At 51.8% G+C, this 23,313-nt stretch overlaps 1 protein-coding gene across 5 annotated transcripts in view; it reads left to right on the forward strand.

Annotated features, from left to right (window-relative positions):
* NHSL2 (NHS like 2) overlaps nt 1–23,313 on the forward strand; it is a 157,570-nt gene that overhangs the window by 115,157 nt on the left and 19,100 nt on the right. For all 5 annotated transcript variants that reach the window (XM_043492088.1, XM_038416911.2, XM_038416912.2 and 2 more), the window contains exons 2-4: nt 19,448–19,600; nt 20,530–20,666; nt 21,193–21,388. In XM_043492088.1, the coding sequence (XP_043348023.1) occupies nt 19,448–19,600; nt 20,530–20,666; nt 21,193–21,388 (486 nt within the window). The remainder of the gene's footprint in view (nt 1–19,447; nt 19,601–20,529; nt 20,667–21,192; nt 21,389–23,313) is intronic.

A 23,313-nucleotide genomic window follows, 5' to 3' on the forward strand; every position in this document is an offset into this window, starting at 1 on the left:
TGACTTGTCTTATAATTGTTTTCAGCTTTGTGAAATTGTCCCTTTTAAAGCACCGACTATATGTATCACTGGTCTGGAATTTATTCTGTTTACACATTATAAATGTGATCATACCATGGTCACTTGTACCTAAGTTACCGTTAACTTTTAGTTCTGTGATCAATTCCAGTCTGCAGTCTGTATTCAAATTCTCCCATGTTGGATGCACCCTTTGGAGGTAGGAAATAGGAAATGGCTGCTGGCTGTGGCATTTCAGCACCTCCTGCCCTATCTCCAGCTGCGCTGCCCCTTCTAATTGTCACACCCTGCAGAGCGAGGGGGGCCGTCCGAATCCAAACAGAGGAATGGATGGGAGCTGCGTCCACAGTGGGAGACAGCCCTGAGCCCTGTCCTGCTTCCAAGGATGGGGTCAGCAGGGTGGGGCTAAGGAGACAGTTGCAAGCCTGTTTTGCTAACGCTGCAGCTGTCAGATGCCTCCCTGCATCCTGTGCAGCGCCCCACTTCCCCCTTCTCCTTGCACAAGAAGGGCCGTGGCTCAGCACTGCGGTTTGCACACATGACCAGAATTGGTCGGTTGGATCAGGTTGAGGGTGGGGCTGGAGGGAGCCCACTGCCCTGCAGCACTTGCCGCCCCTGCTCCAGAGCAACTAGAGCTCGCAGCGAGTTCAGGACTGAGCAGCATCAGGGGCCAGTGGACACGTAAGCAATATACCTAGCACTCTCACACCCTGCTCCCTGTGGCGGAGGGTGGTTGCTTTCACATCCCAGCTGTGGTGGCTGCAGCTGCCTTGTTTGTGTCTAGGTGTTTGAAGGGTCCCAAGAGGGCATGGGAGGTGGATACCCCTGCCAGCTGGCAGGGAGCTCTGCGGGTTCAAGCAATGCCAGGCTGCTGCTCTCAGCCAATGAGGGGTTCGTTTCTGGAATACGGTCCTGTGTCTGGGCACTGGTAAATGCTGGTTCCCGGCCTATAGTCCAGTGTCACTGATTTAGGCTCCCTGTGGTCAGCGTCACTGATTTAGGCTCCCTGTGGTCAGCCTGGGTCATCAGTGTGCCTAGCTGCAGAGAGCTTAGTGCAGAATGACTGGGCGTTGCCAGCCTGGGGGGTGCCTTGGGCCAGGAATGCCATTGCTCTCCCTTTGTTCCATGTGAGCTCCCAGCCCCCTGCTTCAACCTCAGCACGCTCTCTGCTACCCCTGCCCAGGGGGTGTTTTTTTGGAACACCCTGCTTGCCTAGCTTTGCTGGAGAAAACTGTAAGTAATGCTAAAGGAGTACTTGTGGCACCTTAGAGACTAACAAGGCACTGAATTTAGCCGTATAGAGTGGAAAAAAAATTTGTTAGTCTCTAAGGTGCCACAAGTACTCCTTTTCTTTTTGCGAATACAGACTAACACGGCTGCTACTCTGAAACCTGTAAGTAATGCTGTGTCACTGGGGGAATGTAAGACAACACTTCCATCTGTGTTCAGATTGCAGGGAGCCAGGCTTCGGCTAGTCTGTGCCGACTGGGAAGAGAGGCAGAGGCATGGGCTCTCTGTCCCCAGGATGGCATTCGATGCTGCTGCCACCACCCCTCTCGAAGCTGCCACAGGTGCCAGGGCCGCAACCCTGGACTGCACCCCATTCTGTGTCCCAATTGCTAGAATTAAACCCGCTCTTCAGGCTCCTAGAGGGTGGGGTTTCTGTTGTGATACTGAAGCAAACCAGTCACGTCAAACAGCATTTCCCATGCTCAGCCTTGAGCATGACCTGAACCACAAGGGATGACTTGGGTGGAGCCCAACAGGGCGGGTTAAGCAGGAGAGCCATCCACAGATCCCCCAGAGGGGCTGGTTGCAGGGATTTGCCTTGCACAGTGACCACTGGGGCATGCCAAAGAGCAGCAGGCAGGGCTCAACACCACTGCTGCCGGGCAACCTGGGAAAGCTGGAGGCAGTGGCATTTAGAGTGATGGTAGCTATATGGTTAAGCTAGCAAGCAGGGCAGCTGGGCCCATGCTCTCGACGTGCTGCTGGGGCACTCGCTGACGGGTAGAGACATGTGCCCAGGTGTGATCTGTCCGGCAGAGGCAGGGAGCACGTACACGCTCACCAGTGCACGGCTAGCACAATCAGGGCCAGGTCCATGTTAGTGCTGCGCACACAGCAGCCAGCATGCCATGGGGCTATAGCGCGTCCCCTCACAAAGTACCTGCAGCTCTTTCCCCCTGACCCACCAGGAGCCATTGTTCACCTGCCTGTGGGCTGCAACCTGCCTCCCAAATGGTTTAATCCCCCTCTGCACTGCAGCAGCTTCACACGCACCCAGCCATGCTGCTGGCCCAGCGGGAGAACATGGCAGCCCTACTGCTGCTTCACTCCGTCACTGGGAGCAGCACTGCACAGACACACACCGCTCCTCACAAACCTGTGGCCAATGCTCCATGAATCTCCTCTTCCTCATCCTGAGATGGTTCAGTTCCCAGGGTGGGACCCCACCAGCTGGCACTGACCAAAGAAGGAAAATGCCTACCAAGTACTTTCACAGAAACTTCCTGCTCCCTGGCACCTGACCCTGCATTCTGTGGGCACTAGCTTTCCCACTGAAGTGACAGGCTATGGGGCCGGTTAGGGGATGCAAGATCAGGTGTTATGGGGCAGACAGGGAGTGCAGGAGTGGGCACCGGGGGAGAGGGCGGGCGGGCAGGGAGCGGAGGAGTGGGCGCAAAGGGGGGGAGGGCAGTTAGTGCAGGAGCAGGCGCCAGAGGGCCGCCTGGCAGTGCAGGAGCAAGTTAATGGGGTTTGGTCTCAGATGTGTCAGCAGTTTCCATCGTCGCCAGCAGGCAGGTTTTGCCCCAAGCGGATGTTTGCAGGGCTACGCCCTTGCCAAGAGTGGTTCTGGCCCCAGCGCGTTACTCCATGGATACCTTGACACCGTCCCAGGAGCCGTCCCTGGCAGAGGCTCAGCCCTGCTCCCTCCACCCTGCTCACCAGCCCTCTGCCCCATGAGCGGAAGGGATTTCCTGTTAGTTGGTGCCTCCACACCTCTTGTCCTCTCGCCACAGTGCGGAGAGGGCAGCCTCGCATGCTGCCCAGAGCCAATAGCTCACTGTGTAAGGCATAAGGTCTCTATGTGTCCTGTGAGAAACCACGTTCCTGGCAGAAATGCAGGGGGCCCATATTGAACTATACAGAGCACGTTCTGCCCTTTCCACGCTGCCCCTGGCCAAACACTCATGACACGAAATCCGGGTCACCCAACTCTGCTCTGCAGGGCAGCCCAGTACACCTGTGGCAAGAGAACTCGCTCCCCCGCGTGGGTCTCATGGACACATCCCGGCTGGGGAAAGGCCATTCTGCTCCATGTGTTTCGCACACATGTGTGCATGCATACTGATACATGCAGACACATGTCTACATGCACACACACACATGCATGTGCATGCACTTACACATGCATGTGCACACATGCAAGCACACACACGTACACCTACATGTGCACCTATCTCTCTGTTGATATGGAAACGAGTCAAATTATTTAAAGAATAAAAAGTCGTCTGCTAAATGCCGTCGTCATGGGAACATGAATTGTGGCAGTAGCTAAGCACAGGAGATGGCATGTTGCTTTTTGATCCCAAGTTTTGTACAAACTCCATGGCTCAGCAAAACCCCGAGGGAGGGGGTAGCCTGGTGGGGACAAGGGGAGGAAGGCCTGGGGCAATCTGGATGGTCTCTGGAGCACAGAGCTTCTGATGCTGATTCTCATGTCCATTGTGCCCAGTGCTGGTGTGGCAGTGCTTTGAGGACATGCTCCCACCCTGCTGTGGGTCCTGTGCCCCCGGGGAGCAGGAATATAGCCCAGCTGAAGCACCTGCATATGTAACAGAAATGACCCATGATGGGCCTGCACTTGCTCCCAGTGTCAGCCCAGTCCCCCTTACACCCCCAACTCCAGTGGGAGCTGAGGCGGGTGTTAGTGATGTCAAATGCTTTGGGACCACTGGGGGAGGATGAACCATACATATCAGTGCAACCTGTGGGTCTGTGTGTCAGGGTGTGCCCGTGCACCTGTATGGATGTATGGTTCTGTGCATCTGTTTCTGGGTGTTTTTGTCCCTGTCCCTGTCCCTGTCTGTGTGTCCTGTCTTAGGTGTGTCCCTGTGTGTGTGTGTGTGTATTTGTCCCTCTCTCTGGATGTGTCCTTGTGTCTTAGGTGTCTCTGTCTTTCAGTGTCCCTGTATGTGTGTCTGTCCCTGTCCTTGACCAGGCCTGGGTGTCCCTGCAGTCAAGAGAATAGCACTTTTGTGAAAACCATGCCCAGGCCAGCAGCTCAAGGTGCCACTCTCTCTCCCAGCAAAGGAGTCTGGGAGGCGGTTCCTCACATTGCTGTCTAGAAACAGGGTGGCCAGGCTGTGGAGGAACCGTGCCCTGTCTAGACTAGTCGGGTCAAAGGATGGTTGCTGCAGGTTGTGGCTCTGGGTGAAGGGAATTAGCAGGGGGAATGTGGAGGAGGGGGTTCTGAGACTGACAGAGCAGGGTTGGGCCGATTGGGTTTTATCCCCATCTCAGTGTCCAGAAGCCCTGGTGGAGCAGGGCCTGGGCCGTACAATAGCACTAGTAGCCATTCTCTGGAACTGCCTCCCACAAATGAGTTCTGTCCCACAGCAGCCACTTGTGGAATTGCTTTTCCTCATTTCCTCTCCAGAACCCTTCCATGGGGTGTGCCCTTACCCAGCTGTTGCGTTCCACCCCAGAGGCGGCTGCCTGTCATCCGTGGGGACAGTGACATGATGACCTCATTGGAGTGAGGCTGTAATTCTGCACCTCACTCTGAGGCCTGCTGAGGGTGCACTGTCAGTCTGTGAATAGGACTGGCAGGCTCTCTTCCCCATTGTCATTGGCACTAATTAGGGTCAGGTGTGTGGGGCGAGGAAGGGCTCCCCCACAGGCAGCACAAAGCAGTAAACTGCCTAATTCTGCTTGCAGTCAGGTGGCTGCATCTGAACAGATTGGTTTCGGGTCAGGGAGTCTGGAAAATACCCGCAGGGTGGGAGCTGGGGTGGGCTGGGTTAGTGACTGGGCCCGGCTGGGTCTGCCGAGGCCACAGGGAAAAGTGAGACCATCTGTCCTCCTTCAGGCTTGCTTTAGAAGCCACTTGGGGTGTTCCCATCTCCCTGCTGTGTCAGGCCTGCATCCTTCTAGCGCTACTGCAGAGTCCTTGGCAGTGGGTTGGGGACTTGCTCTGTCCCCTGGGACACTGTTCTCATGGCCCCTGCCAGCACCGCATCCCTACAGTCAGTAACTCATGTGAGCTTGGCTGCCATGTGGCTCACTGCAGAGTTCTCTGGCTGTTGTCACGGTTGAGCAGCATGTTTCAGGGGAAGGGTTAGTGGTAGGAGCTCTGCTTTCTGCTGGGAAGGGGTTTCCTGCACTGGCACTGAGTGACCCGGGGCCCGATCCTGCATTCCATGTGCACCCAAACCTCCCACTGCCATCTCTGGGACACTGGCTAGGAGCGATGCAGGACCTGGGCCTAGGTTTGGAGAAGGACCCAGGTCAGGTGCTGAACCAGACTCTGCAAACAGGCAGGCCTGATCCTGTGATGTGCAAATAACTCTCCGATGGGGGTCTGAGCACCCCCAACTCCCATTGACATCAGTGGGAGCTGAGGGTGCTCAGCACTCACAGGATCAGCCCCTCTGGGACGCTCTTCTTGGGTAGTTTTTCAGACTCCTTGCTCCTGCTCAGCAAGGTGTGGGTGGCTGGTAGGACAGGGAACAGGCGCACCTGGGACTGCTGTATCCCTATTGCAGGCTGGGAGCTGGACAGCCAGTGAGCCCCGCAGATGTGGCTGTGTCCAGCAGCCCCCAGACAGCGCTCCCTTTCTCTTCACTGCAGCCCACCCCTGCTTTACCACGAGGACGCTCTGCGTTGGATGGGGATTTCGGAAAGCCTGATACCTTTGGGATGGGGGAGAGGCAGGACTGTCCCTGGGGAGGGAACTGGCTCCCAGAGGTGCAGAGGCTCATGACAATGGAACATAAGAAGGGAAGGGGGTGGGGGAATAAACGCAGGAATTTCGGGTTTCCAAGGGTGCTGCGGTTTGGGGCAGTTTCCTGGCACTTCCTATTTTACCAAAAGCACCTGCTACCCCTTACCCAGGCCAGTCTGCATGTGTCTGGCCCCTGTAGGCTCCCTCCACATGGCAGCAGAGCTGGCTTGGGAGCTGCTAAGTATTGCTTGGAGATGGGCTCAGAATTGCCAACCCCAAGTGTGCAAAAACCACAAGTCAGGGCCCCCAGCTCCCAAGATTGGCTTAAAAGTCAGGAGATTTTAACAATAATCAAGGCTGGGTTTTTGTATTGGCCTTCCGGTGTCAGACCCGAATGGGGTTCTGTGCAGCCAGAGCGCTAGAAACATACCCTTCTTAGTGCAACTGAGATTCTCACCTAATCACAGGACTCCCGGAGCTGTGGCTTTCATTAAATACCAAATCCTGCGAGCCATGTGATAAGATCGTGAGAGGTGGTCATGCTGCTGAACTGATCAGAAACCAGGGTGCAGTGGGGCAGTGGATGTGGACTTTTGTTTTGGCTCATTCTGGAAATAGTGAGCCTGGCCCAGTGTTTGGATTTAACTCAGAAATCAAGTGTGCACAGTTCTGGCGTTTGTGTTTGGGCCCATCGTTTACATTCTGCCACACCACAACTGAAAGTCCTGTAGGCAAAGGGGAAGAGTCAATGGAGACTACACCAAATATGAGCCCCAGGAGGATACAGGATGGGTTGAAGAGGATTACAAGGGAGAATAGGAATGGAAAGAATTTGCAGCCAGAGGGAACTGGGATAGACCGGAGAATCGCATCGTCACCAGGAACAGGCAGGTCTACGTGATCGGGGACTCCTTACTGAGAAGAATAGACAGGCCTGTAACCAGAGCTGATCCAGAGAATAGAAGGATGTGCTGTCTTCCAGGTGCTAAGATATGGGATGTGGACCTGAGGTTGAAAAGGATCCTAAAGGGAGCGGGAAAGAATCCACTGATTGTCCTTCATGTGGGAACAAATGATACCGGTAGATTCTTGCTGGAACGTATCAAGGGAGACTATGCCAGGCTGGGGAAGACGCTTAAGGAAATGGAGGCTCAGGTGATCTTCAGTGGGATTCTGCCTGTTCCTAGAAAAGGGCAACAAAGGTGTGACAAGATTATGACTATCAACAGATGGCTCAGGCAGTGGTTCTATAAGGAGGGCTTTGGGATGTATGACCACTAGAAGGCATTCATGGACAGAGGACAGTTTTCTTAGGATGGACTTCATGTGAGTAGGGAAGGAAATAGACTTCTAGGATGGAGGCTGGCACAACTGATTAAGAGAGCTTTAAACTAGGAATTTGAGGGAGATGGTTGGGAGATGTCCAGGTAATCTCCATGCCGGATTTTAGCACTGAGAAGGAAGAAAACAAAGTAAGAAAGGATACAGCCATGGGTAGGAGAATGGACATAAGGAGGAAGGGCAGTGTGGATACCAATCTAATAGGTCATACTGGCTGTAGAATGTCCGTGCCTAATTGGGTAAAGAATGTGAGCGAGGCCAAACAGCAAAAATTAAGATGTTTGTACCCCAGTGCGAAGAGCCTCGGTAACAAAATGGAGGAACTAGAGCTACTGGTGCAGGAAGTGAAGTGAGCTGTAGCTCACGTAAGCTTATGCTCATATAAATTTGTTAGTCTCCAAGGTGCCACAAGTACTCCTTTTCTTTTTGTGAATACAGACTAACACGGCTGCTACTCTGAAACCAGATATTATAGTGATAACAGAAACATGGTGAAATAGTAGTCATGACTGGACTACAGCTATTGAAGGGTATGTGCTGTTTAGGAAAGACAGAAATAAAGGTAAAGGTGGTGGAGTAGCAATATATATCAATGATGAGGTAGAATATAAAGAAATAAGAGGTGATGGAATGGATAAGACCGAGTCCATCTGGGCAAAAATCACATTGGGGAAGAAAACTAGAGCCTCCCCTGGGATAGTGCTTGGGGTGTGCTATAGACCACCGAGATCTAATTTGGCTATGGATAGAGCCCTCTTTAATGTTTTTAATGAAGTTAATACTAATGGGAACTGCGTGATCATGGGAGACTTTAACTTCCCAGATATAGACTGGAGGACAAGTGCTAGTAATAATAATAGAACTCAGATTTTCCTAGGTGCGATAGCTGATGGATTCCTTCATCAAGTAGTTGCTGAACTGACTAGAGGGGATGCCATTTTAGATTTGGTTTTGGTGAATAGTGAGGACCTCATAGAAGAAATGGTTGTAGGTGACCACCTTGGTTCAAGTGATCATGAGCTAATTCAATTCAAACTGAATGGAAGGATTAACAAAAATAAATCTGCGACTAGGGTTTTTGATTTCAAAAGGGCTGACTTTCAAAAATTAAGGAAATTAGTTAGGGAAGTGGATTGGACTGAAGAACTTATGGATCTAAAGGCAGAGGAGGCTTGGGATTACTTCAAGTGAAAGCTGCAGAAGCTATCAGAAGCCTGCATCCCAAGAAAGGGGAAAAAACTCATAGGCAGGAGTAGTAGACCAAGCTGGATGAGCAAGCATCTCAGAGAGGTGATTAAGAAAAAGCAGAAAGCCTACAGGGAGTGGAAGATGGGAGGGATCAGCAAGGAAATCTACCTTATTGAGGTAAGAACATGTAGGGATAAAGTGAGAAAGGCTAAAAGTCAAATAGAGTTGGACCTTGCAAAGGGAATTAAAACCAATAGTAAAAGGTTCTATAGCCATATAAATAAGAAGAAAACAAAGAAAGAATAAGTGGGACCGCTAAACCCTGAGGCTGGAGTGGAGGTTAAGTATAATCTAGGCATGGCCCAATATCTAAACAAATACTTGGCCTCAGTCTTTCATAACGCTAATGAGGATCTTAGGGATAATGGTAGCATGACAAATGGGAATGCGGATATGGAGGTAGATATCATGAGGTAGAAGCGAAACTCAAACAGCTTAATGGAACTAAATCAGGGGGCCCAGACAGTCTTCATCCAAGAATATTAAAGGAATTGGCACATGAAATTGCAAGCCAATTAGCAAGAATTTTTAATGAATCTGTAAGCTCAAGTGTTGTACCGTATGACTGGAGAATTGCTAACATAATTCCTATTTTTAAGAAAGGGAAAAAAAGTGATTCGGGTAACCACAGGCCTATTAGTTTGACATCTATATTATGCAAGGTCTTGACAAAAATTTTGAAGGAGAAAGTAGTTAAGGACATTGAGATCAATGGTAAATGGGATAAAATACAACGTGGTTTTACAAAAGGTACATCATGCCAAACCAACCTGATCTCCTTCTTTGAGAAAAGAAAAGGAGGAAGGACTTGTGGCACCTTAGAGACTAACAAATTTATTTGAGCATAAGCTTTCGTGAGCTACAGCTCACTTCATCGGTTGCATTCAGTGGAAAATAGTGGGGAGATTTATATACACAGAGAACATGAAACAATGGGTGTTACCATACACACTGTGAGGAGAGTGATCAGGTAAGGTGAGCTATTAATAGCAGGAGATGGGGGGGAACCTTTTTTAGTGATAATAAAGGTGGGCCATTTCCAGCTGTTGACAAGAGCATCTGAGGAACAGCGGGGGGAGGGGGAGGAATAAACATGGGGAAATAGTTTTACTTTGTGTAATGACCCATCCACTTCCAGTCTTTATTCAAACCTAAGTTAATTGTATCCAGTTTGCAAATTAATTCCAATTCAGCAGTCTCTCATTGGAGTTTGATTTTGAAGTTTTTTGGTTGAAGAATTGCCACTTTTTGGTTGAAGAATGGCCAGACTGGACAGTCTGTACGTAAAAGAATCAATGGACACAAATCAGACGTCAAGAATTATAACGTTCAAAAACCAGTTGGAGAACACTTCAGTCTCTTTGGTCACTCGATTACAGACCTAAAAGTGGCAATTCTTCAACCGAAAAACTTCAAAAACAGACTCCAATGAGAGACTGCTGAATTGGAATTAATTTGCAAACTGGATACAATTAACTTAGATTTGAATAAAGACTGGGAGTGGATGGGTCATTACATAAAGTAAAACTATTTCCCCATGTTTATTCCTCCCTCCCTCCCCCTGCTGTTCCTCAGATGTTCTTCTCAACTGCCGGAAATGGCCCACCTTGATTATCACTACAAAAGATTGCCCCCCCTCCCGCTCTCCTGCTGGTAATAGTTCACCTTACCTGATCACTCTCCTTACAGTGTGTATGGTAACACCCATTGTTTCATGTTCTCTGTGTATATAAATCTCCCCACTGTATTTTCCACTGAATGCATCTGATGAAGTGAGCTGTAGCTCATGAAAGCTTATGCTCAAATAAATTTGTTAGTCTCTAAGGTGCCACAAGTACTCCTTTTCTTTTTGCGGATACAGACTAACACGACTGCTACTCTGAAACCTGTCGTTCTTTGAGAAAGTAACAGATTTTTTTAGACAAAGGAAATGCAGTGGATCTAATTTACCTAGATTTCAGTAAGGTGTTTGATATAGTGCCACATAGGGAATTGTTAGTTAAATTGGAAAAGATGGGGATCAATATGAAAATTGAAAGGTGGATAAGGAATTGGTTAAAAGGGAGACTACCGCGGGTGGTACTGAAAGGTGAACGGTCAGACTGGAGGGAGGTTACTAATGGAGTTCCTCAGGGATTGGTTTTGGGACCAATCTTGTTTAATCTTTTTATTACTGACCTCGGCACAAAAAGTGGGAGTGTGCTAATAAAGTTTGCGGATGATGCAAAGCTGGGAGGTATTGCCAATTTAGAGAAGGATCGGGATATCATACAGGAGGATCTGGATGACCTTGTAAACTGGAGTAATAGTAAGAGGATGAAATTTAATAGTTAGAAGTGTAAGGTCATGCATTAAGGATTAATAACAAGAATTTTAGTTCTAAGCTGGGGACGCATCAATTAGAAGTAACGGAGGAGGAGAAGGACCTTGGAGTATTGGTTGACCACAGGATGACTATGAGCCGCCAATGTGATATGGCCATGAAAAAAGCTGATACGGTCTTGGGATGCATCAGGCGAGGTATTTCCAGTAGAGATAAGGAGGTGTTAGTACCCTTATACAAGGCACTGGTGAGACCTCATCTGGAATACTGTGTGCAGTTCTGGTCTCCCATGTTTAAGAAGGATGAATTCAAACTGGAACAGGTACAGAGAAGGGCTACTAGGATGATCTGAGGAATGGAAAACCTGTCTTATGAAAGGAGACTCAAGGAGCTTGGCTTGTTTAGCCTAACCAAAAGAAGGTTAAAGGGAGATATGATTGCTCTCTATAAATATATCGGAGGGATAAATACCGGAGAGGGAGAGGAATTATTTAAGCTCAGTACCAATGTGGACACAAGAACAAATGGATATAAACTGGCCATCGGGAAGTTTAGACTTGAAATTAGATGAAGGTTTCTAACCATCAGAGGAGTGAAGTTCTGGAGCAGCCTTCCAAGGGAAGCAGTGGGGGCAAAAGAACTATCTGGCTTCAAGATTAAACTTGATAAGTTTATGGAGGAGATGGTATGATGGGATAATATGATTTTGGCAATTAATTGATCTTTAACTATTCATGGTAAATAGGCCCAATGGCCTGTGATGGGATGTTAGATGGGGTGGGATCTGAGTTACTACAGAGAATTCTTTCCTGGGTATCTGGCTGGTGAATCTTGCCCACATGCTCAGGGTTCAGCTGATCGCCATATTTGGGGTTGGGAAGGAATTTTCCTCCAGGGCAAATTGGCAGAGGCCCTGGGGGTTTTTCACCTCCCTCTGTAGAATGGGGCACAGGTCACTTGCTGGAGGATTCTCTGCACCTTGACGTCTTTAAACCGTGATTTGAGGACTTCAATAGCTCAGACATAGATGAGAGGTTTATTGCAGGAGTGGATGGGTGAGATTCATTGTGCAGGAGGTCAGACTAGATGATCATAATGGTGCCTTCTGACCTTAATATTTATGAATCTATCTATATCCATGAATCTATGAAAGGTGGGGCCTGCTTTCTGCGTCGGCTGGCCTTGGACTTGCCCTGCTCTCTCCTGGCCCATGCCTGAGGCTGGCAGGGCAGCATGGTGGGCATGGCTTTGGTTTGGTTTGTTTAATGCTCACTTGGGTGTCTGTGCCATTAAGACGACAGTGCCCTGGTTAACTCAGCAGCAGAGCAGTGCCCGGATAGCCAATGACTCGTTAAATGCCCAGCTTTACCCTCAGCTAAGTGGTTTGACATGGAATGGGAGGGGAAATGTCTGGGCCCTGCTGCCGTGGGCTGTGTGTGGGCTGTAGGGGACTGCCAGGGGCTCCCAAGCGTCCCTCACCTCAGTTGTGTATGCGACCCTGGCTTGCTAATGCAGCTTTGGCTTCTTTTCCCCCTTGTCTCCTAGCTCTTGTGGGTTACATGGGGAAGTGAGACCAGCGTGTGGCATCCAGACTCAGCTTCCCCTGAGCTGCTGTCAGGAGCCCTGCACGCCTTGGGCATCCCACGGCAGCCAGCCCTAGGATAGACAAGGCCTTAGTGAGCAGAGCTGTGCCAAAGGGGCTCGTTTGTGGGAGACACACACACACATGCAAATCGTGGATGTGTGTGTGTTTGTGCATACCTGTGTGTGCATACCTCTGTGTGAATGTGTGTATATACCTTTGGGTGAGTGGGTGTCTGAGTGTGTGTGTATACCCATGTATGCATGTGTATACCTCTGTGAATGCGTATGTATACCTGTGTGTCTGTATATTTGCGTGTGTAAATACATGTCTTGGTGTGTATATATCTGTGTGAATGGGTGTGTGTATGCCGTGTGTGTGTGAATACATGTCTCTGGGTGTGTGTATACCTCTGTGTGAATGTGTGTGTTTGTACTGTGTGCACTTGTACATGCAAGTGTGTTCTGTGCATGCATTTCCATGTGCACGTGTCTCAGGACAGGCCTGTCATGTACGTGTGTGCGGGGTACATTGTGTGGAGGTGTGTGTGGTGAAGACCTAAGGGCAAAGGAAGGGTCCTTGGAGACTGTCCAGTTCCCCTTCAGGCCTCCCAAGGCCAGCTCTGTGCCCTGGCCCGGGTGCGGTGCATTGTGGGTAGGAACAACACCCTTTCCTCCTGCTCTGGGCTGGGCAGGGTGCAGACCAGGCCATTTCCAGGTGGCCTCTTGTGACCCTGCTTGCGGCTGTGAGCGTCAGGGCAGGGCGTGTTGCTCAATGCGCCAGTGGCATGGCGGCTGTAAAGAGGCTGGGTGGTCATTAGGGGAGCTGTGCATGGCAGCCTGGTGCTGGGCTTCCTGCAGCGATAATGAGCCAGGAGCCCTCCCACAACAGCTGGCACCGTGCCTCTGCCCCGCAGAGCTCAGAGCCCACGCAGAGCGGGAAGAGAGCGGCCAGGAGCAGCTCCCAGCTGAGGGACTCAGCATCCTTGGACCAGGCTGGGAGAGGGGGAAGGGGACCCCCAGATACACGTGTCAGCCCCCAGCCCCCCCAAAGTCAGGGTGCTGGGAGACAGAGACTGGCCACAAAGTCTGGCTGTGGATCCAACCACTCCCAGAACACGGGGCCAGTGCAGGCCCTGAGCCACAGGGGCTCCCCGTGTGGGGTGGGGGATGGGTCTCCCATGCTCAATGCGTTGGACTCCACTTCGGCTGTCTCTGTGCAGTCGGGCTGGGATCAGGGCAGCCAGCAGCCACCGCGGGCCTCGGCTGAGCTGGGGTGTAACTCAGGCAGGTGACACGAACCCACCTAGAGGTGTGCTGAGTGGCTGAGTGTGGCAGTGTTCATACCCGCCCTTCCTGTCAGTGCAGAGCCCCCGCCTCTTCCCCCCCGCCCTTCCCCGGAGCGAGCGCACAGAGATGTGATGGCCCAGGAGCCATGGGGCAGCCTCACACTGCAGAGCTGGGGTGGTCCCCACAGAACCTGCCTTGGAGAGATGTGCTGGGTTGTGCCAGGTCAGGGGCCACATTTGCAGAGAGGCTGTGATCTGCACACCTGGCACAGGGTGCAGACAGGTCTGGGTTTACTTGGCAGAGGATGCAGGAGGGGGGTATGGATGCCTGGCAAAGGGGCCTGGGCATACCTGGTAGAAGAGCCCGGCAGTGCCTGCAGAGGGGCATTGTGCTGCCTGGCAGAGGTTCCTGAGTGTGTGCAGCAGGGGGTGCAGAGGGGCATTGGCCTGCCTGGCAGAGGGGCCTGGGGGTATGCTGTTAGGATGGGGCCTCTGGCAGAGGTTCCCCAAGGTGGCAGATGATGGGGCTGTTCTTGGTGCCAGCGGGTGCCACTTTCCAAGGTCCCTCTCTCCAGCCCCAGCCGTGCTTGGGGTGGGGCGGGGCTAGAGTCCTGGGCAACTCTGCTGACTCCGACAAGTGAGGATCAAGGGGGAGCTTGCCCTCCCCATGGGGGTAGTGGGATTCAGTCGCATGTGAGTGCCCTGGCTGACATTCCCGTCCCTGCTCTGACCTGAGGGTGCGGGTGGCACCACTGAGCCCTGTCGGCCCTGCTTGCCTCTTTAATCGATCAAACCAATGGCACACAAAGCTCTAGCCCTCTCCAGCTGCACCACTGACTTGCTTCAAACTTGGCTTGTTTTGTAGATCTTCTTCAGACCCAAGAACCCTGGAAGGTCTGCTTGGGCTGGGCTGCGCTGGGACTTACTGGGCCTAAGGGTGTGGAGGAGATTCTGGTTGGCACGAAAGATTAATGAACAATTTCTCCTGCTGTAAAAGAGTCCATGTTTTAAGGCACAAGCACAGAAAGCGGAGCTGGGGCTGAGCTTTCCCCTTGCCTGCAGCTCCTGAGTACTTGGTGTCTCAGGGCGGTGGGTTTTGTACACAGATCCTGTGGATTGCACAGCACTTGGGGAGCTGACTGTTCTTACCGGAGTTCTACTGTCTGGGGGCCACCCAGGCCAGCAGGAGCAAAGTGAGCAATGAGTCTCATCTGGGTCTGGGCCACTGGGGTCAGAGGCATAGCCAGTGACTTGGGCTCACTGAGCCCAGGGACAGCTGGGCAGGGCTCTCACGCCCTTCCCCCCCCCCGCCCCTTCCTCCCCCGCCCCCCAGGCCATCCCTGTGTTAATCACACTGGCAGGAAAACATTCTCAGCAGGAAATCCGCTTCCCGTTCTGTCCAGCCGCTTCCCTGCAAAGAGAGCTCTGTGCTTAGCCAGCCCAGCACCCTGTGCATGGTCCTGTCCACTTCCTGGGGAGAAGCCAGTTCCAGGAGTCTCTCCCTGCAGAGGGCAGGGCACCAGCACTGTTACAGAGAATATCTAGCATGCCGGGGTCCCAGGGACATGCGCCCACCTCGGGGCGGCGCACAGCAGCTTGGAACAGCCATGCACACAACATGAGCTACATCGAGTTCTTCTTCATATATGGGAAATGTATTCAGAGTGTCACAGCTAAATACAAGATAGAACACATTGTTTAGCATAAGTAGTTAGTACATATTTCAAGGGACCATTCAAGGTGAAGTGGCCTGTAAACACCCCTGCAGACACAGGGAAGAAAGGAACAGAGAGGAGAAAAATAAGAAATTAAAAAGACAGTTGTTAGTGGGCGGATATCTGGTTGTTGTAATAAGCCATGAATCCAATGTGTCTGTTGGGTCTATCATTTTTAGTGTCTAGTTATGAATTTAAGCTCCCAGGCTTGTCTTTTGAAGGTGTTGTACAGGTGTGAGAGTGATATAGTGATTGTTTTGTGAAACGTGTTGGCTCATGGGTGATAGGGTGTTTTTGTCTGTGTGAGTTCATTCGAGAGCGCAGTGATTGTCTGGCTTCACTCACCCAGTTGTTTTTGTTTGGGGCATTCAATGCACTGGCTGAGGTACACCACATGTTGTGACAGGCATGGATGGGTAGGACCTATGGATCTTGAAAGGGGTATTGTGGGAAATGATAATCGCAACAGTGGAGCTACATCTTCAGGTTTTGCATCTATTGTTCTGACAGGGTTTGGTGCGGCTTTGAGTTGGTGGGTCCTGGACTGTGGGGAGCTTGCTACTGATGATGAGCTTGGCAAGGTTGGGGGGTTGTTTGAAAGCCAGAAGAGGGGGTTCAGGAAAGATTTATTTCAGGATGGGGTCCCCATCGAGTATGGATTGTAATTGTTTAATGATACCCCCGCTAGGTTCCAGTGAGGAGTGGTAGGTGACCACTAGGGGTGTTTGGTCAGAAGGGGTTTTATTTCTGTATTGAAGGTTCTCTCTGGGTATGTGGGTGGCCCATTCCATGATGCGATCTTCTCATGATGGCATCTCCTTGTTTGGTGAAGGCGATTTTAAGTGTGTTAAGGTGTATATCTGTGACTTTCTCCTCCAAGCATATTCTGTGGTATCCGAGTGCAAGGCTGTAGCTACAAGATTTCTTGATGTGTTTGGGGTGGTTACCAGATCTGTGGGATAAGTGTGGTGATCTATGGGATTCTTGTATATATCTGTAGGGTTGCATAGGTGAAGCTGACTGTGGTGTCCAGGAAGTTGAGGCTAGTGTGGGAGTGTTCCAGAGAGAGTTTAATGGATGCATGGTGGTTGCTGAAGTTGTGGTAGAAATCTATGAGGGAGTTTAGATGTTTTGTCCAGAACATGAAAATATCATTGATATATTTCAGGTTTCGTGGTGCATTTGTCCAGGAGATACATTCTTCCTCAAGGTGGCCCATGAAGACCGTGGCCTATTGGGGAGCCATCCTAGTACCGTTGGCTGTTCCCGTGGTTCGGACAAAGTGTTTGTTGTTGAATGTAAAATGGTTATGGGTGAGGATGAAATAGATGAGTCTGGTGCTGTTTTGGGGGTGGTATCTGAGGGGTGTCTATTGTCTTGTAGATAGTTGAGGCAGGCAGTGATGCTGTCATTGTGAGGGTTGTTGGTGTATAGGGAGGTGACGTGCATGGTAGCGAGGATGGTGTTCTGAGGAAGGTTATTAATGTTGCAGAGTTTCTGGAAGAAGCCAGTTGTGTCCTGGACAGGGTGGATTTGATTTAAATCAAATTGATTTAAATCATGATTTAAATCACTAGTCAGGAAGACTCGATTTAATCACGGTTTTCTACATAAAAGTGCATTCTTATTGGTTGTTATATATAGCCTTAATACATATTCTTCACAATTCAGAGATAGATGTAGGTTTCATTTTTAGAAGGTACACACTATACATTTTTAAACAGTGATTTATTTTGAAAACTTTTCAGATTAGTTTTACAGCTATATCAGAAAATGAATGATTGTTTGGCTATTTCATTTCCAAAGGTAATTGAAGCAGATATTTATGAAGTCGTTGGGAGATGAACTATCTCCAATTCAACAGGTTAATCATTAATATTTGGAGTATTTTCTTGCCATGCTGTATTAGGAGGAGAACATCACAAGACAGACATTTAAATCGTTTTATTTAACTAAAACAACAACGTTAAGGATTCTGGATTATTTTCTTCAACAGCAAACATATAATATTTTAACAAAACAAGCATATGTCCCTCGCTTCTCACATTTATCTCCAGACTTCTTTTCCTTGGCCAGATCTATTCCGCCCCCAACAATCTTCTATTCATTGGACTATTTGAAACTTTGCACTTTTAGAGAGAGGTAAGGCATTGACTTTGTGTACACAAATTTGCAGAGGCATAATAGAGTTGAGGTCTGTTATTTCTCACTTCTATATATTATTTATTTATTTAAAAACATTTTTGCTGTTAACAAGCATGTTACCTCTGGGGAGACAAATCCACAGTCTGAGAACTGCAAAACTAAGCATCTCTGATGGTATCTTCTAGACTGAGCACAGAGTCCCATGGGTAGATAGAAAGATTAACCTAAATAATCTATACAGAAGCCTGTGGAACCTCATAAAATGGGTTCCCTAATCCATGAACTACTGGAACTCATTTACAAAACTTTTCTTAAACGTTACATGAATATATTGTCTCATACTATAGAATTATAATTTATAACCCCTATTCCATGATGAGAAGGAGTACTTGTGGCACCTTAGAGACTAACAAATTTATTAGAGCATAAGCTTTCGTGAGCTACAGCTCACTTCATCGGATGCATTCCATGATGAGATATCTTTGAGCTATAGTGTATCTTAATTAAAACTATCTTTAGATAGTTTTTTTCCTCAAAAAGCATTTTATCAAAAAAATCCAATTTAAGTAAAAAAAAAAATGCAATTTTTTAAATTTTTTTAAAAAAATAATTGATTTTTGTCCACCCTGGTCCTGGAGGAAGCCAGCCCTTTGTGTGGTCCGAGGATGGTTCTATGAGTCCCCATATTCCTTCTGCAAGGGTTCCATGGCCAGATATGATGGGTCTGCCTGGGGTCCCTTTTCTGTAGAAGGTCTCTGGGATGAGGTTCATGGGGATGAGGTTGTCGAGTTTCTCTTGGAGTTGTTTGGGGAAGGAGTCGATGATACCCCTTAAATTCCTGGGTGGACTGTGGTGTGGGGTCTCTGAGTTCTTTGTGGCAGGCGGTGTTGGAGAGTTGTTGGTTGGCCTTGTTGCTGTAGTCATCCCTGCTGAGGACTGCGATGGTGCCCTTTTGTCTGCTGGTTTGTTCACTGTGTGGTGGTTGAATTTCAGGGACTGTGTAGCTGTCCTCCCCATGGTGGAAAGATTGCGCCCGCAGTTTGGTCTGCTGCTATTTAGTGCCATCTAGTGGCGCCAGGGTGAAAAGCGGGCAGGAAAACCCAAAGCAAGCTCCAATACCATTGTGGTGTAGGGTCAAAGTGGGGTGTCGGGGCGGAGGGGGAGGAGCTGTTTGTTTGCTAGCGAGAGTCCGTACGTGCGTTGTTTATTATAGCCAGTGCCTGGCTGGTGTGATTGCCTCAAATTGTGTACGGTTCTTTTCTGTTGACATGAGGCCCAACCCCTGCACTCTGGGAGGGGGCTGGAGAATAACAGCCAGCATTGTCCATCCCTAGAGCCCAAAGTGCCTTGAAAAGCCAGGACAGCCCCGAATCCCCATGCTACAGGGGGAAACTGAGGCACCCAGTGAGCAGTGGCAGAGCTGGGAACAGAACCCAGCTTTTCTGGCTCATAGTCTGGTGCCTGGTGTCAGGCCATGCTGCTGCTTCAGGCATTGGGTTAGAGGCTTGTTGGTGGGCAGGGAGGGAGGGGATGTGGGCTGGAGCCAGGGTCCGTGACTCAGGGCACCAGGGTTTTGTTTCCAGCTGAATCATCCATTTATCATATGACCTTGGGCAGGTCCCAACCCCTCTCTGCCTCAGTTTCCCCCTCCTAGTATGGGGATAACAATACTGACACCACCACTGCCAGGCGTAACTTGCCCTTGATGAAGGGCTGTGTTCCAGGTGTGCACGTCGGGGCCTTGGGCTCCGGGCTTGCAGCTCACCCTTGGCTGGGGAGGGATGAGAGGGTTTGGGGAGCTGCAGCCCGTGTCTCACCCCTCCTCTCCTCTCTGCAGCCACCTCTAACTTGGACCTGGAGAGCAAGAAAACACCCCACTCCAAATTGCCATGGCAACAGCCCGTGAATGTGTTCCTGGCCGCGGGCAGGTCGCCCTGCGTGGAGGAGCTGCACCAGGAGGCCCAGTTCAATCTCCAGAGCTTGCTGCAAGGTACCCCGCACCGAGGGGAGGGCTGGGGCTGCCGGGCTGGCTCTTGGGCCGTGACACACCCATGGGATGCGGGGTGCAGGCTGTTTCTGCAGCTCCTGGCACGCAGGGGGCCGCAGAGAGCAGACTGGCCCATTGCTGTGCTCCCTTCCCCTGTCCTCCTGTGAGATTGGCATCAGCTGCTCCCTCCTCTTATCCTCCCCCACACTCTCCATACCCTCCTGCAGGGTGTGGGGCCATGTGGATCTGTTAGAGACACAGGTCCCAGGGAGAGCAGCTTCCTCCAGCCAGGGCAGTTTTCTGGTTCCTCTGCCTGCTAAAGCATGTGGCTTACTAGCTGAGGAGGAATACCCACATGGGGCTGGTGCCCAGAGGCCAGAAGCTGTGTCCAGGCGCTGGCACTCCCCCTGTGCAGCTGCACGAGGCCAGCACAAGGCTGCTGTGCCCACCAATTCTCAGGAGCAACCGCTGCCCCCAGAGAGACCTGGGAGCACCTGGAGCAGTGGCTCCCATCTGCATCGCTGCAGGCACCTGTCCAGCGCCCTGGGGCCAGGAAGCCAGGCAGCACTAGGCCAGGCCCTGCCCTACACAGCTCCAATGGTGACACAAATACAGGCCTGGGGATGGGAGGATGAGGTGTCCAGCACAGGCAGCGAGCAGAGGTTTGCCCGCAGCAGGGCTGCCAGCTAGCCAGGCTGGGCAGCACCTTGTGGAGCACTCAGGAGCAGCTGGGAGCTCCTCTGGGCTCTTCTCCCCATGTGTGAGGAGGGGCAGAGAGCAGGGCCCAATTGCTGTGCAAGGGGCCAGAGAGTGCATTGTTGGCACAAGCCCAGTGCATGTCCCACTAGCCTTTGGCTCAGCACTGGGGTGGAGAGGGCACAGCGCATCCCAATCCGCCAACTATGGAAATGCCCTGGCTGCTTGTATTTCAGAGGAGTATGAGGAGCAGTACTCAGAGTCCAGAGTCACTGGTCAGACCTTCAGGAACGCCAGCCACCTGCCCCTGGACGCGCCCCCTGAGCCCTCTCCCAGGCCCCTGTCCGCCAAGCGCCTGGAGTTCGTGTTTATGGTGAGTCCATCTCTGTACAGAGAGACCCCCAAGGCACTGTGTCTCAGCAGCCTTCCTGCAGCCATGGGCTCGGGGACATAGGGTATCAACTCTGCCTGACTTCACCCAGAGAGGTTACTGCAGAGCAATAGGTGGGGCGGGGAGGGGGGGGTTGTGAGTCGGGAGTGAGAGGCATCGGCAGAGCTGATGGTAGGGGAGAGCGACAGGATGGGGTAGCTGGGGACTGTGGGTCAGGAGTGAGGGTCACTGGCAGAGCTGGCCCTGGGCTGGGATTGCTGGAGACTGCGGGTCGGGAGTGGCACAAGAGGGAAGGATAATCCTGCCTACAAGGTTTTTGATCAAGCTATCACTCAGTCCATCATTCTGAACTTTAGATTCCTCCCCACACACACAGTCACTCCTACTCCCCACATGCCCCCCTTTCTCCCCCACGCTCCCACAGTCCCTTCCTTCCCACCTTCCCCACACTTGTTATCACCCCACCAGGACACTGGTGTCTCAATCCATTTCCTTTGTTCCCTGACAGCCTGCGGCGCGGCGAGTGAATGAGGATGAGACCACCACACTGGGTGTGAGGCCCCCAGAGCCATTCCTGAGCCTGCCCACCACCCCAGACAAGCAGCCGGCCTGGACCCGAGCCTTCCCTCTGCCCACCGTGGAGGAGAAGAGGTGGCACCAATCCTGCTCCATCCAAGCCAACATTGTCCCCATCAATGTCTCTGGTAGGACTGTGCCCCTTCCAGACCCCCTGGGAAGTGTGTGTAGGAGCATGGGGGGCAAGGGGTTAAATCTTTCCAGTCAGCTCCCAGCAGCGGCGCTGGGTTCTGCGGCCTGCACGGGGCAGCTGTGGGCACAGCACTGGCTGGCTTTGAGCCCCGGGCGCTGTGATGCCACTGCCAGTGAAAGAGCAAAGGTCCTGTAAAGCCGAAATGCCGCGATGTGGGGAGGCAGGGCCAGGCACAGGGAGGCAGGGCTAAGCTGCAGCGATGTGGGAAGGCAAAGCCAGGCCCAGGGAGGCAAGGGTGGCCTGCAGTGATGCTATTGGCCCAGACGTGCTATGTGTTATAAAGAGGCCAGGATCATGTTCAGTAGCCAGGCCGAGAGGAGCACTCAGGAGGCAGTTTGCAGGGCAGCATTTCTGTGCTTTGTTCTTGCCCATGTATTTTACCACCCGTAACATCATCCTTCATTTTTGACCTGCTAGCCACATCATTAAGTTAATCCAGTCTCATCTGCATCATCTAACGAGTGTCTCTGAGCTAACCGGTCGGTGTGTTCTGTTGTCACCTTGGTTCTCCCAGTGCTTGGGACCCATCCATCCGTGCAGGGGAACTCGTGTGTTCGGCAGGAACATGAGGCTATAGGGCCCTGGCTGCGGGCAGCAGCTCTGATCAGCGTGGGGCCTTCAGCAGCACCAAACTACCTGGCTTCTGGAGAAAACTAGCTCCCCCACCCCCTATGCCCTCCTCCCCAGGCACTGCGTGAGCACTCTGCCCCACAGCTGGCTGGAAGGACACATACCCCTGCACCCTCCCGCTGGCCTGGTGAGGCCCCTGCCCCTCCCTAGCAATGTCCAGGCTGCCATAAGGCCCTGCTGGAGATCAGGCTGGAGCTGCACAAGACCTGCACGGAGCCCCAGAGGAACCTGCTCAGCCCCGACTCCTCCCTTCACACCCCATTGGACGCCTGGAGCCAGGCCCTCAGCCCAGCCCAGGGGCCTCTGAGCTGTGTGGCCAGAGCCCCTCTTGTGGGGAGAACCTGCCGAGCGTCTCTGCCCGTTTGTCAGTGGGCTGCCCCTGAGCCCTCCTGCCCAGCACCAGAGTCCCCAAGCAGGGGGATGGGTTTCAGTGGCTTCCAATACATTGTGTCTCCATCAGCACGTCTCCGTTGTCTCTGTATTCCCCCTGGCTGGCTTGCCCAGCAGCATGTGTGAGGCCCCCCAGGCGTCATTCACCCATCCATCGCACCATCTCTCTCCAAAGGCCTGCCTCTCGCTGCTAACCAGCCCCTCTCCCTGAGCACCAACCTGTTCCTGGCATCGACCCCTCAGCCGCCTGGGCAGTCACGAGCAGCCCAGGGGAGTAGGGGAGAGAAATGCGGCTGCACGACAGAGGTGACCTGCTTCTCTGGCACTGCCATTGCTGGCCCTTGGCAGCCACAGCCCCCTCAGGCAGCACTGCCTGGCCATGCCCAAGAGTGACCATCCCCCACCCAGTGGGGCCTGCCCTGGGCCACCAGGGCCGGATTCCGGAGCAGAGATCGGGCTGGCCTGACCACCTGCCCCCTTTGTCCAGCAGGCAATTATAAAATGGCCATTGGCTTGCCACCTGGGGAGATGGGATGAGGGCGCTTGCCCCAAAGTCCAATACTCCAAACCGTGGGTGAGGGCCGCTTGCCAACACACACCTGAGCTCTATGCCATAGGGAGCCAGCAGTGCCCTTTCCAGTGGGACAAGACCTTGGTTTCTAGCCCTGTGGCTTGTGACCTGGTGTCTGCCCTGTCAGCGCCTCTCTGGGGGTTTTCATACTCCTCTCCCGAGGCCATGCAGTGGGGCCCATGAGAGTCGGGCACCTCCAGATAATGCCCATAAACACTCTCTGGCTGAGTGACAGGTCTGTAGAGCGGCTTGTCTGGACTCCCTGGCGA

This window comes from Dermochelys coriacea, chromosome 9 (genome assembly GCF_009764565.3).
Source record: "Dermochelys coriacea isolate rDerCor1 chromosome 9, rDerCor1.pri.v4, whole genome shotgun sequence".
NCBI classification, from domain to species: Eukaryota; Metazoa; Chordata; order Testudines; family Dermochelyidae; genus Dermochelys; species Dermochelys coriacea.